Below are 14481 nucleotides of genomic sequence, written 5' to 3'. Positions count from 1 at the left end.
TTTTATACTCACCTACCAATCTTTCTCACAAATGGTTTCTTTCACCCAGTTTAAATAAAAGTTCCATTATCTCCCTCATAGGCACTCAGAAAGGCAGGAAATGGACCTCTTGGTCCTTCCTGGCTGGTACTTGGTAGGACTGTCCATTACCAGAATTTAAAAAAAATTTTTTTTAAGTTTTATTATTTATTTTTAGAGAGGACTGGAGGGAGAAACATCAATGTGCGGTTGCCTCTTGTGTGGCCCCTACTGGGCACATGGCCTGCAACCCAGGCATGTGCCATAGACTACGAATCAAACTGGCGACCCTTTGGTTTGCAGGCTGGCACTCAGTCCACTGAGCCACACCAGCCAGGGCTCCACTACCAGAACTTTAAGGAAGGCCTTTCTCATCTTTCAAGATCCAGTTTAAATAGGACTTAGCATGTGGTATTGAAGCTATTTGTTTTGTTTGCCAGCCTGTCCCATTATATTTATCCAACTTCGTGCCTATCTAACAGCAGATGCTCATAACCATTTTACAGAATTCTAACTGGAACCATCTTGAGATATTGGGGGAAGGAGAGATCTGTCCACACAATTCAATTCGGAAATAAGCAATTACTGGGGCGGGAACCAAAATGCTTAAAAGAGACAGGTGCTTTCCCAACCAACATAATGCTTGTCATCTTCTTTCAGGTTACCAATCTCACAGTTTCCCTCCTGTTAACTCTTCACAGAGCTTATTTTTAATAAACTTTTAAGACATTTCATTCTTTGCCCGTGCCCAAATATTTCTCACAGTCTACTCTTAGTGGTAACAAAATGAACAAACAGCCCAGGCTGGTGTGGCTCAGTGGACTGAGCACGAGCCTGCAAACCAAAAGGTTGCTGGCTCAATTCCCAGGCAGGGCACATGCCTGGGTTGCAGGCTGTGTCCCCAGTAGGAGGCACGAGAGAGACAACAATGCACTGATGTTTCTCTTCCTTTCTCCTCTTCCTTTGTCTCTAAAAATAAATAAAATCTTAAAAAAATTAACAAACACACAGTAACTCTATGAAATACTATAGATGTTATGTCCCCAACGTACTGTGGTTAGAAACTCTAGTGTTCCAGCATCCAGAATTAGAATTGATGATGAAGACATATATTAGTGTAACAGCCTTTATTTTTGCGAACCTTCCTGTTCTCTCCCACCCAATATCAGAAGTTTATCTGTCAGTTAGAACTCCTACTCTTTGCCTAAGAATCCATAGACCAGGCTCTGAGAAAAGCAAATGCCCACTAACAGCCCTTCTTCAGAAAACTAAAGTACCAACAGCTAATGGTGTCACTGTGTAAAAAAGTCTCTACCATCAGATGGAAAGAACAATGTAAATTTTTTAATAAAAACAATCACATAGCATTTATTGTGGTCTGGCAATAACAAAAGGATACTCAAAACAATATGAATAAATGTTCAAGGACTACCCGCAACAAAGAACACCTAACAAACACAAACTGTATTGCTCCTCAACAATTTTTCATTTCATTAGTCATTTCTAGTTGGAGACACTTTGGAGGAGAGTAATATTATCTCCTTTCAGCATGATCCGACCTGAAACACAAAATTAAAAAGAAAAGCTCTTAATAGCTACGCAGACAATGTTTTAGCCTCAGAATTTTGAATGGTTCTTAAGCAATTTTGAAAATATTTTCTTGTATGTGAGCATTTTCAAATACCCAGATACTGAACGGCTGTGTATATTAGAGCAAATGTATTTTTAACAATAACCTAATGAAAGAAACCCCAGTAACTTAATGAAGATAGAGTAATGTTGTTTTATGAAAAGTGCAGTTTCTGTAGACTAAGTTAACTAAATAGGTCTACCCCAACCTTTCCCGATGCTCTGAGTTTGTAGAAGTTGGAAAATGTGTTGTACATCAAGTTTAGAAAATGAAGCATACTAGAACCCCATCCTTGGAGCTCTTAGTTACATTAAAGATTTTATCCTTCAATAAACAGACCTGTTTAAATTTCACCCAACATTTCATGAACTTATTTGAGCAGAGAATATATTTTTCCTGAGAAATACCCACAAATATATTCAGGAACACTGGAGTTCAGTAGAACAGTTTGAGAACTGTGTATCAACTTTCACAGGTAAGATCACTACACCAGGTAATCTTTACCTTTCCTACATTCACAAGATACTACTATGGGAATTCAACACTTTGTGAATTATTTATAAATTCCATGTCAGTAAGGCTGGCTTGCACTTCCTAGCATGACATGTTTAAATTTAAAAAATCCAGGCTTTCACAAAAATAGCCTAAGCAGGAAGAAGGGGGCCAAAAAACAGTTTTCAGAATCTACTTTCCACGTATCTAGTATAGGCTCAAGAAAATCCTCAGGGTCTGGATAAAAGAGACACCTGAAGCCCGCTACTAGGCAGAAGTCCTGGGCATTAAAACAATTAATAACAAAATGCTTAAATAAACCTAAATTAATGGGACTTTAACAAAAATGATTGTTTTTCTTAATGAAGCCATGAATCCTAAAGACTCTCTATTAACTGACATAAAAAATTGTGTTCATTGACCAAACAGTTTTGAGTTTCTACTATATGCCAGGCACTGAGCATATAGGCAGCAAAAATGACAGAACTCATGCACTTATGGAGCATGTGGTCCAATGGGAGAGCAATTAATAAAGTAATACCACTAATGCACTTTTACTCCAAACTCAGAGAGCCCTGGCTCCTCGCCCCCCGCCCCTACTCCCCAAAATAAAACCAAACAAAACCCTGGGAGGAGGTGACATTTCATCTGAGTCCTAAAGACACAGGAAACAGGATATTCAAAGATTTATCGCAGAGTAAATGTCAGAGTCAAAGAACTGAAAAAAAGAAAAAACAAACAAAAACAAATAAATGCGGATGAAGCTCAGAAAGTGAAGCAGAGAGATGGAGACAAGCCCAGATCATGAAGAACCTTGAAGAATATATTAAAAGTTTTCTCATCCTGTCAGCAGCAGGAAGCCAGTGAAGGAAGGATATCAAGCAAAGAGATGACAAGGTCAGATTGGTGCTTCTCAAAAATTAATACAGCCCACAGAGCAAACTAGAGGGGGATGAGGTAGTGGCAGAGAAATCAATTAATAAACTAAGTAGAAAATGGTGCTATTCAGTAAGGCAGGGAACACTAAAACGGCCCTAAAAGGGTGAGGGGTGGGAATTAAGTTTGTTTTCTGATATGCTACCATTCAGGAGCCTTTGACACATTCAAGTAGAAATGTTGAATAAGCTCAGGGAAGGTCCAGGGCTAGCTGTAAATTTGGGAGTCAATGCAGTCAGTAGGTGATTTTGTAGTTGTGCGAACACAGAGTGCAAACCTGGATAGTACAGCCTACTACATACTAGGCTGTATGGTATACCACCACGGTACATGCAGTCCATCGTTAACCAAAATGTTGTCAGGAGGCATATGACTGTATACAGATGGTAGCGGAAGGTATAGTCTTGAGTGCCTAAGAAAACACCAAGGGACAAGACAGGAAGGGCCTACAACCAAGCTTTGAGTAATTTAAACACTTAATGGTTGGATCTCAATGAATGAATATACAAATTCTGGAAAGGAGTAACCAGAAACAAAAAGTAAAAACCTGAGTATAGTATCACAGAGCCAAGGGAACAAAGCGTTTTAAGGAGGGGGTGTCCAAACAATGCCATATGCTGTTGAGAGGTCAGTAAAACGAGGACTAGTACTGACCATCAGATTTAACACCATTAGTCTTTGGTGACACTGATGAAAATTATGAGTGGAGAGACGGAAGGCAAAATGGAATGGGGTAAGGAGTAAGTGAAAAAGGATGATTTCAAGAGCATATCCTCCCCCTCGCCCAATAATAACTTCTCAAGTGCAAACTAAATTTAAACATGAACTAAGTTATAACTCAATCAATTTTGCAATAAAAATTTCTAAAATTCTGTACACCATCTATACTCTTACCTAGTTGTTTTCTTGACTTTGTTTTAGAATGAATCTCTTCTGCATCATCTAATACAAGGTTCATGTATTCATCAAAACCCTAGAAAAACAAGCCATTGACTGTTATCTTCAAGTAAGATCACATCCAAACCATTCTGAACAGGTACAGACATGCCCACTAACTTCAAACATTCACCCCTCATTCTGTTCAGATGAAACACCACCTCCCACTCTAAGCTTCTTTTTAAACAAAGAAAACCAGAATGCACTCCATTATTTCAGGAACCTTTTGGATTTCAGATTTCATTAGCTATGCCAAAGAGCCAGTACCCATGTCTTTTATAACCTGCCCAACACAGTATATGTGTAGGTATATGAATTAACTTCTGCCACCACTTTTCCCATATTCCCTACAAGAAACTATCACCACTAACCACTACTCTTATTTTCTACCTAGTAAACTGGGAAGATGAGATTATTGAGGAAATCTATGATATCTAAAAGGCATAGTTTCGGCGACATCTCATCTTCCTTTAAAACATCATTGAGGGCACTCTGCCATTCTGGAAGTCTTATTTAACAAACCCCACCCAGCTCTATCAGGTATCACCTAACCCAAAGCTAATACTCTACTAATCCTCACCTGCCTCTAATTTTTGGTCCCCTGTTTGAAATACTAACGTTATTTAGATCATTTAAAAAAAGTAATTTCCCCTCAATTATATGAGTTAACTAATCCCTATCAAATAGAACAATGAGGCAAGGACAGTGGGCCCTGAAAAACTTTCTTTGGGTTGGGTCTTTGACTTTTTGTACACTGTTCTAGGCAGGCCATTTCTTTTCCTTTTTCCCCTACTATTCCAATTATTAAAAGCTGTACAGAAGCTAAGTGACTCATGTAAATCTTACTCTTTCTTAAGTCCCAACTCTAATCGCAACTTCACTACTTCCAGAAAGCCTCTGATCAGCTCCTACCACATCTGTACCCTTTTGAAGTGAATTGTAAATCACCTCATTATTTTCTTCAAATCTTCCCAACTACATCACCCTTTACACTAAAATCCACCTGAGCTGGGAGGTAAGGGGGAGATGTGTTATTAAGACGAGGAAGTCAGTTATTATTAAACACCTACTATGTCTGGCTGGCCATTTTTTCTTTTTATTTTTTGGTGAGATCTTTTTCTCTAACAACTTGCTCTGAGATAAAATATCCTGGATATCCTGGGTACTCACAATGATACAGCCCTCTATCCGCATATTCACTTGCTCATAAAGCCACACCTGAATCCGAGATCTCTGAAATAATCATAAAAATAGAAATGTTAAAAAATAAGTACACAAAATCCAATTGCTTTGGTCAAATAATAGAAAAAAAATGGCTCCTAAAAAAACAACTAAAAAAAAAAGCCAACAGTTTTAGCCACTTGACTCATCATAACCAAGGCTAATTACTTGCCAGGACACATTCTCCTTTAATAAACACATTAGGGCCAGACTGTCCCAAGTTAGATAACTTAATTTCCCTGTGATCTTGGGAGTCTTGTTTCAATACATTTAGAATGAAGATTGATGTCAGTGTAGCAGAAAGCAGTAATTTCTACTTCTTTATCCCCTATAGCAAAATCCAGCTGCCAAACAGCTTACTCTAGTTTCTCAGTTTTCGAGGTGTCACATCCAACCACCAGGGTAGAAACTCTCCATCCCGGTGATTAAACATTACAATGGCCTGAAATTAATGCTTTTCAATTGTGTTGTCACTAAAATTTACCTACATTTTCTTTCAGAGACAATTTAAACACTACCCTGCCAACTCAGACGGTTGCTAAAAATCCCCTCAAAGAAAAGTAGGCTATCCCGAAATCCTTTGAACCTAGCCTTCCCCCACCACCCTCTTCCACCTCCACTTCCCCTTCTGCAATCACCACACTATTGTCCCTGTCCTTCAGTTGATTCTTTTTCGCTCAGTCCCTCCACACACATCCCCAACACACCCAATAATTACTTTTTGAAATGAGTAATTTTGACCTTGTAGAATGACACAATTCTTTACATGCTTGCAGTTAGCATGGCTTCACACCATCTTATTACATTAGAATAAATGTAATAAAATGCTTTCCCTGCACCCCTTCCCCTAGAATACCCCTCCCAGCTCCCCAATTTCATCTCTTTTTAACTAGAACACAGTGATGAGACATGAAGACGAAACAACTTACGTACATTTTGCAAGTATCTGAAGATAAGGTTCTGCACCAACGGTTAAAGAAAAAAAATACACAGCATACACTCTGCTCCCTGAAACTGGTCACTGCCCTCATCGAATTTGTTTTAGGTGCCTACGCCACGAAGTGTCCAAGTAGGCACTCATTAGGAGTTCCCTAAATATTCTGAGGAATCCCCTCTCATTCTCTTCCTTTCTTGGAGTTTCCTGTGGCGCCATCATCCTCCTCCCCAAGGCCGACAGCTCCCGTTTGCACGCTCTACCTAATCAAGAGGGCCCCTCCTCGCTCCCCACCGCCCTTCCCACGTATCCCGGTAGGGGTCTGGCCAAATCCGCCTCCCACAGGTCCCCGCTTCCTCTCGGGCTCCGGCGCCCCAGGGACTCAGGAAGTGGATGAAGGAGCACCTCGCTCCTCCAAGCCTGCTGGCTGTCTACTCTTTAGGTCGCCCCCACCTCGCCCGTCTTCTGGCCCGAACCTCCCGGTCCTGACATCCTGAGTAGGATACGATGGGCTGCACCATCACCTTCTGTACTTTCTGGCCCTGGCCACGATACGCCATGGTGGAAGCTGACAAAAGACCACACCAACTCACACGCTGCTTCAAAAAGCTACTTCTGGAATAAAGCGCCGGAAGCGGAAGTAGATGGTGCTCGCGCGGCCTAGGCAGCTCCTGGGAAGTGCTTCTCTAGCCTTGGTGCTCTATAGCCTCCGGGGGGAGGCCAAATGGTGGCAAAGGCACTTTGAAACGGGGATTGGTCCTACAGCGCCACCTGGAGGAAGGCGGCGGAGACGCTGACGTGTCTCCATTTTCTGAGTTAGCTTTAAGAGCCAAATCGTTCCGTTGCTTACTTCTCTCTCTCCGTAAAATGCGTTGGTTTAGTGCTTTTTCTATAGCCAATTTCCCTAGAATTTAGGCTTTATGGCAGCGTAGTGGTGAAGAGGGTAGGGCGGTAAGAAGCGCAAATCCATCCAGGACTCATACCTGGCACTGTCAGCCACAGACACCCGAATTTGAAAGCCAGCGGGCTATGGTTTGCTACATTTTGGTTTTTTATTTAATCTTTATTGTATTTTTTTCATCACCATTTATTTAGTCCCTTATAGGCCCCTCCAGCAGCAATCATCACACTGTTGTCCAGGTCCATGGGTCCTCTTTCCTTTTTGCTTAATCCCTCCATCCTCTAACCTCCTCCCCATCACTGTCATCTGCTATCTATGAGTCTGTGTCTGTTTTCCTTGTTAGTTCAGTGTGTTCATTAGATTCCACATATGAGTGAGATCATATGGTATTTGCCTTCCTCTGACTGGCTTATTTCACTTAGCACAATGTTCTCCAGGTCATCCATAGTCACAAAGGGTAAAATTTCCTTCTTTTTTTATGGCAAGTAGTATTCCATTGTGTAAGTGGCCCACAGTTGTTTTATCCACTCATCTCCTGATGGACACTTGGGCTGCTTCCATATCTCAGTGATTGTAAATGATGCTGCATTGAATATAGGGGTGCTTGTGTTCTTTTGAATTAGTGTTTTGGGTTCCTTAGGATGTACTCCCAGAAGTGGAATCTCTGGGTCAAAAGGCAGATCCATTTTAAATTTTTTTAGGTATCTCCATGCTGCTTTCCACAGTGGCTACACCAGTCTGCATCCCCACCAACTGAGCAAAAGGGCTCTCCTTCCTCCACATCCTCAACAGCACTTGTTAATTTAGAGATGGTATCTCATTGTGGTTTTAGTTTTCATTTATCTGTTAGTGACGCTAAGCCTAGCACATCTGTTAGCCATTGCTACATTGTCATTGTAAGGTGGTGACAGTACACAGCTATTTATCATGAAACCCTTGAAATCTGATTGCTGAGTTAAAACCCAGCTCTCTTGTAGTGTATGACCAACAATAAATTCCTTAGCTTTGCCACGTCTCAGCTTAGTTTTTACCAAAATAGAGATAAAAATGTTCCTTCCTCATGCAGCTGAGGTTTCAGTGAAGTAGCATGTGCATACACACTAAGGTCTCAGTGTCGTAATATATCGTTTCCTCAATAACACAGCTGGAAGAGGAGGAGCTGGAATTTGTTGGGTTATGTCATGGGCTTGTGGCCTAGCAGAGGTTTCATTTAACTGGAATACCCATTTAATAGATGAGGAAACTGAAAGAACTAGACTAAGGGGACAAGTGGCAGAAACATAATTTGCTTAACTAAAGCCTTCTGTTTAGGCAGGATAATTTAACACTGACCTCATAAAGGTGTTGAGATAAAAGGACATGAAAGTGATTTTTAAGCTATAGAAAGCTAGAAAATGTATGGGACAATTAAAACATCTTCCTGTCTCAAATCCAATAGAGGGTCATGTTGTGCACAGAGGAAACTCCAGTTAGATTTGTTGAATTCAAAGACAGCATGGATAGAGCACACCGGTATACCTATTCCACCCTCACATGAAGAGATGCTTAGCTACTTGTTTTGCATTTTCCTGTTTCTGAAATCATGATTCCTAAACTTTTGGGGATGGATCCCTATAACCATTCCTTTGACTGATTATACAACTCATCATAAGTAATTTGTTTTAAAAAATAATTTTGCTCTTTTACATTTAAATCTTTGAATGACATTTAATCTAGAATTTATCAAAATGTATCCTAGAACTGATATAGCTTTATAATTTCTGGATGGCAGCCCAGTTTTCCATCATTACAAAAAAACCCCAAACCTCATTGTCCCCCATTCAACTTAAAATACTGCATTTATAAATATACCAAGTGTATGTGCGTATGTATATGGTGTGTATTCTGTTCGATTGATCATTATTTCTATTTATGGACCAGTACCACAGTTAAAAATACTATAGCTTTATAATGATTTCTTCTTTGGTAGGACTAAATGTAGGTTAAATTTTCCTAGCTATTCTTGGTTATTTTTCCCGCAAACTTTAAAATTAGCTTCTCTAAAAAAAAAAACCTTTCTGGTATTTTTACTGTGATTACATTAAACTCTAGAACAACTTAGAATGTTTTTTAATCTAAGGAAATAAGGTACATTTGTTCAAATTTTCCTTCATTCTTGGAGATTTTTTCTTTAACTTTTAGTTTCTTCTTTCCAGTTTATCTAGTTTAATCATAGATGTTTCATCTTTTAAAAATTATCTTTTCCTCAATTGTATGTTCTAGCTGGTTTTTAGAAGAAAATATGATCAATTCTATTATATAAAACTTATCAAGTTTTATGTTACAAAAAACCTTAATAAGCAAAGTCAAAAGATCTAGGAAAAAATCTATTTGTACTATATCAAACAAATGGCTAATTTTACTAATACATAAAGAACTCCAAAATGCAAAAAAAAAGAAAGAAAAGAAAAAAGAATTCTGTTCTGTTTCTCTATTGCTGTGTAAGAACTATTCCAAAACTTAGTAGTTTAGAACCACCACCGTTTTGCTATAAGTCAAGAATTTGGGCAGGGCCCAGCTGGGTGATTTTTCTTCTCCAGAAGACATATCTAAGCTCTTGGCATGTGTGTTTGGAAGGCTGGCCTCAGCTGGGTCTATCTCCGTGTCTATGTAGCCTCAGGGCCTCACCACTTGGTCCCTCTGGCAGAGAGTATGCTTTTTCATATGAGGGGGTCCAGGGATCTAATAAACTGAGGCTGAAGTTACCCTTAAGGGCTTGGATCTGATATAGTATTCACACCCAAGGCCAGAATCAGGGCTGGAAAAATAAAACCCACCTTTTGACAGAGGGTGTGTGAAAGAATTTGTATACATTTTTAATCTAACGCAAAGACCCAAAATAAAAATTGGCGATGGAGGTAAACAGTCTATAGCAAATGGTCTTCAAACATATGAAAAGTTGTCCAGCTTCACTCATTATAAGACAAATGCAAACCACACTACCCTGAGAAAGCATTTTCTCTCATTACATAAGCAAAGGTCAAAAAGCGCTCATGATGCCAATGATTAAATTTCACATGTAGGTATTTAACTCTACAGATAAACTTACATGTGAGGCATAATATAATCGATCATTGTATCATTGTTTAAAATACCAAGACAGGAAACAACCTAAATGACCATCAATAGGGACTAGACCACTACACATTCACACGATGTAATATTATGAAATTATATCAAGATGGAAACAGCTCAATTCTGATACAAAACTATATCCAATATATAGTAAGACAAAAAGCAAGCTCTGATACATCTGAGTTCTACTTGAAAGTAATCCACTGGAGCCAACAGGACTGGACCTCAGTTGGGGCAAGCTTAAAAAGCAAAATTTAAGGAGTCACATGTGTGCCAGTGCAACCCCGAGAGTGAGTGCCTCCTTAAAATTGTGTCCAGACACCTTGTCATCTCACCCTAGTCTCAGCTCTGGGGACCAGAATAAGGGTGGATAGTTGGTATGGGTACAGATAATACAGGATTTGTAATGAATTTGTGATTTATAATTTAAAACTTTTTATAATAAAAATATTCATAATAAACAATAATAAAGATTAAGGTGCAGAACACCATGTTTTATACATGATGTATGAAAGTATATTTGCTTGTATAGCAGGTCCTCAAGTAACATCATCGCATTCAATGTCATTTCATAAAGTTGATGAAATGTCATTGGAACTTAACCATTGTTTATATCAATTGGCCTACGGTAAAACTGGTTTCATTATACAATAGTTTACTTACAGTCACAGAACCTATTGGCAATGTTAAATAAGTACTTACTGTGTATGCTTGAAATATCTCTGGGAAAATACCTGAGAAACTGATAATTGGTTTTGGAAAACTGTGTAGCTGGGGCAGAAGTAGGAGAGAGGATTTTCGCCTTGTACCGTTATATATATTTTGAATCTCTAAACTTCTGAATGAATAATATATCACTAACTCAGTCAATTCATTAAATAGTGGAAAGTACTATGAAATATTTTTTCCCTTTTTTATTGCAACTAATCATGTTCTTGTAAATTTTGAGACTTTTCACATCACTCCCAATATTTCTGCAAAATAAGCATGAGAATCACTGATGCAGAGACAGACAGACCCTGAGAAGTCAACTCCGGTCCTCCCAAATATTGAAGAACATCCTTCATATCAGCTTGGAGTTGCTTCCCTCACTACCAGAAACCTTGTAACTTGAATGGCTGGGATTAATTAGAAACATGTCAAAGAATGGGGTTGAGAAGAAACAGAGGCAGTCTAACAAAGATCAACAGCCTTTGAAATGGGTCCAGAACTTTTTTCATTCATTCAGCAAATATTTATTGAATGCCTCCTGTTATGGGTAAAATGTGTCCCCTGAAACTTACTTTGAAGCTCTAACACCCGCCCCACCTCCGTAACGCAGAATGTAACTGTATTTGGAGATAGGCCCTTTAAAAAATTAAGGTTAAATGAGGTCATGTGGGTGGGCCTTAATCCAAGGTGACTTGTGTCTTTATGACATTAAAATAACTACGTGCACGCAGAGGAAGAACCACGTGAGGATATAGTAAGAAGGTGGCCATCTGCAAGCCAAAGAGAGAGGCCTCAGAAGAAATCAAACTTGCCAACACCTTTATCTTGGAATTCTAGCCTCTAGAACTGAGAAAATAAATGTTTTTTTAAGTCACCTAGTCTGTTATTTTGTTATGGCAGCACTATAAAACTAATACACCTTCTATGTGCCAAGTCTGTGCTAGGTGCTGAGAATATATAGGTAAGAATATCTGTCTCAACGAGTTTATACTCTGCTGAGGAAAATGTACAGGTAAACAATCATAAACAAAGAGTATTATATGCTTATTGGACAGGCAGCACACCTTATTTGGGGGGATAGCAGGGTGTTGGGAGAAGTAGCTTGGAGGTCATGTGTACGAGGTAGCCAAAAGAAAAAAGAGACTTTCAGGTAGAAAGTAGACACTAAAAAAGGCAAAAGGCTGGACAGAGATTAAGTGTATAAGGGAAGTCAACAGCCAGTTGTTTTACTGGAGGGTAGAACATGAAGAGTGAGTGGTGGGAGAAAAGGCTGGTAGGACAGGGCCTTAAATGCTATGCTAAAAGGCTTGAACTTAATTTTGGAGGGAAAAGGAAGTCATTAGAGGATTGTATGAAGCAGTGACTCAGATTTGCATCGGAAATACTTTAAAAAATCAATTCATGCCTTAGCCAAGAATAGCCGACAGCAAACTGAGTGAGAATGACACAAGGCAGACTCCGAGAGTATCAATGGGACGGCCAGAGGTCACCAAGAACAAATCTTAACTGCTCAGTTTGGCCTTGTTTATAGCTTGAATCATCTTTACTAAGCTATGCAAAACTCCAGCTAAATTTCTCGCCTGTCCTTCTGATCTATAGCATCATCCACTTATTACTTACACCTACCACACTCCTGTTCTCTCTTCAGAAGTATTTTGAGAGCAGAGGTTTGCCCTATGCTCATCTAGTGCCCCACCCCCACAGTGGCCAATAGTGTTTAATGTTCTAATTTGAGACTCTGCAAGGAATGGCGGTCCAAAATACTTTGTGGCAGTTATGTGGAGATTTTCTTCCACATTTCCTCACGCTAGATTTTCTCAACTTGACCATTCTCCTTGTGCTAACCAAATATATGACCTCACTAACCATACATATACTGGGTAATGATTTCTTCCATTTTGCTTCTCCTTCCCCTTGAAATTTCTCTTCCTCTGCTTCTTTCCAGTTTTCTTCACCCAATTCCCCTCATTTACTCACTCAACAAACAGGAGTCTTTTTTTGAGCATTGTCACTTCTCTACCTTCTTCAGTCTGAATCTTGGCTGTTGACCTTCACTCTTAACTCTCAAGTTTGTCTTTCCTCCTGAGAACTATCAGTCTAAAGACCAAAAAACCCATTTTAATGCACTTTTTTTTGTCCATCACCATAGACTAAGATTCAGCAACACCACAGCAGTTAAACTCAACCAAATCTAAATACTTTAAATAGGCCCATTCAGTAAATCTTGTTCTCGTTTTTTTTAAAAATATAAACTCCTGTCAGCTCTCCTTACTTAAGGTCATTGCTCATTCTTTGCCCCTTTTTTTATAGTGCTAAGAAAATGATCAAGTATTCCCTTGTGCTCATACCTTTAACTGACAATTTCCAAATTCAAATAAAGTGGAGCTTGAATAAATTACTAATGCAGTCCGATGTGTTGGTTGTGAAACTTGTATACATTTATCAAGCAGCTTCCAAAGATGAATTAAGAGCTCTGGAAAGGTTCAACGAATTAAACCCAACTGAACATAGGAATATACCCATACTTTGTTCCATCCGAACACTCTGCCACTACTGTGATGATAAAACGCAGTGATCTTCAATGCGGTGTCAGATTTAGTACCAAAATGATTATGTCAAATAAAAGGAACATACTAAGTACTTAATACACTTAGTTACTTCTAAAGTGTTACTTATTAAACAGTTAGCAACTGGCAACCACAGTTCCTGTTGCTAAACTGATAAATTCAAAGTAAATATTTTTAAGGCTTTCAGAAATACTCCAGCAAAATGAAGGCACGATTTTAGAAAAGGATCATAAAACTTTGACCAACATAGAATAAGCTTTATTTCTGCAACTATAATGATTAAACATTGATTTTTATCTCTGACTTCAAAGATTGGTCAAGACAAAAATAAACTGTTCTGACCACATGAGAGAAGACCCACTGGAATTTGAGGTTAAGATCACAATTTTAGAAATCGTTTATCATGAGACAAATATATGGATTGCAAACTACTCTGAAATTTTGGGCTATGGCCAAATTCCGTAGTATGTGGGCCCCCTTCTTACTTTTAAAATGGAAAACCATCATCACTCAAAACTGAACAATGTTTTGCTTTTTGTGAAAAGTTGGTTCAACTTATTGGGACTACTATTTGGGGGAAAAATGTGTTCTTGGTGGCTAACACACTTATACGTAATCCCCTAACAAAATATGGGCCACGCTACTGAAAAAACTGGACTTTCCTGAATTAAAACTTATATGCCTTCATGCTTGAAAATTCTAAATTGTTGAATCTATCTATGATCACATGAAACTCACTCTCCTTTAAAAAATTTAATGGTATTGAGTTACAGTGATAATGGCTAAGTATCAGTGCCAGAAAATCCTCACATTTAATCTTCACTCTTACCTAAAGCGTATGTGGCTAAAACTGAGCATATTTGTGAATAAATTTGGCAATATGTCCTGGTATAAGGTTTCTAAACCAAATAATACCCGTAAAATTGAAGCACTTAACACAAAAGGCCAACAACATTCTGAATGAGGTCTCTATTGAGGCAGATCCTAGGCTAAAGTGATTTACCACCACTTAACTCACGTC

The 14481-nt window shown here is 38.8% G+C and overlaps 1 protein-coding gene across 1 annotated transcript; it reads right to left on the bottom strand.

Moving 5' to 3' along the window:
- Window positions 1-1340: 1340 nt before the first annotated feature.
- Window positions 1341-6802, bottom strand: SNRPE (small nuclear ribonucleoprotein polypeptide E). Its single transcript, XM_045841484.1, has 5 exons — window positions 6674-6802; window positions 6167-6193; window positions 5183-5245; window positions 3971-4049; window positions 1341-1577 (listed from the first exon to the last, which is right to left on the bottom strand). The coding sequence occupies exons 1-5, from the start codon at window positions 6725-6727 to the stop codon at window positions 1522-1524; spliced, it is 279 nt and encodes a 92-aa protein (XP_045697440.1). The 5' UTR covers window positions 6728-6802; the 3' UTR covers window positions 1341-1521.
- Window positions 6803-14481: the final 7679 nt, after the last annotated feature.

The sequence above is a fragment of the Phyllostomus hastatus genome, unplaced genomic scaffold, assembly GCF_019186645.2.
Source record: "Phyllostomus hastatus isolate PE091 unplaced genomic scaffold, TTU_PhHast_1.1 phas_contig_36, whole genome shotgun sequence".
Taxonomy (NCBI): Eukaryota; Metazoa; Chordata; class Mammalia; order Chiroptera; family Phyllostomidae; genus Phyllostomus; species Phyllostomus hastatus.
Note: the sequence above shows the minus strand (reverse complement) of the source record. Positions and strands in the feature narration are given on the sequence as shown.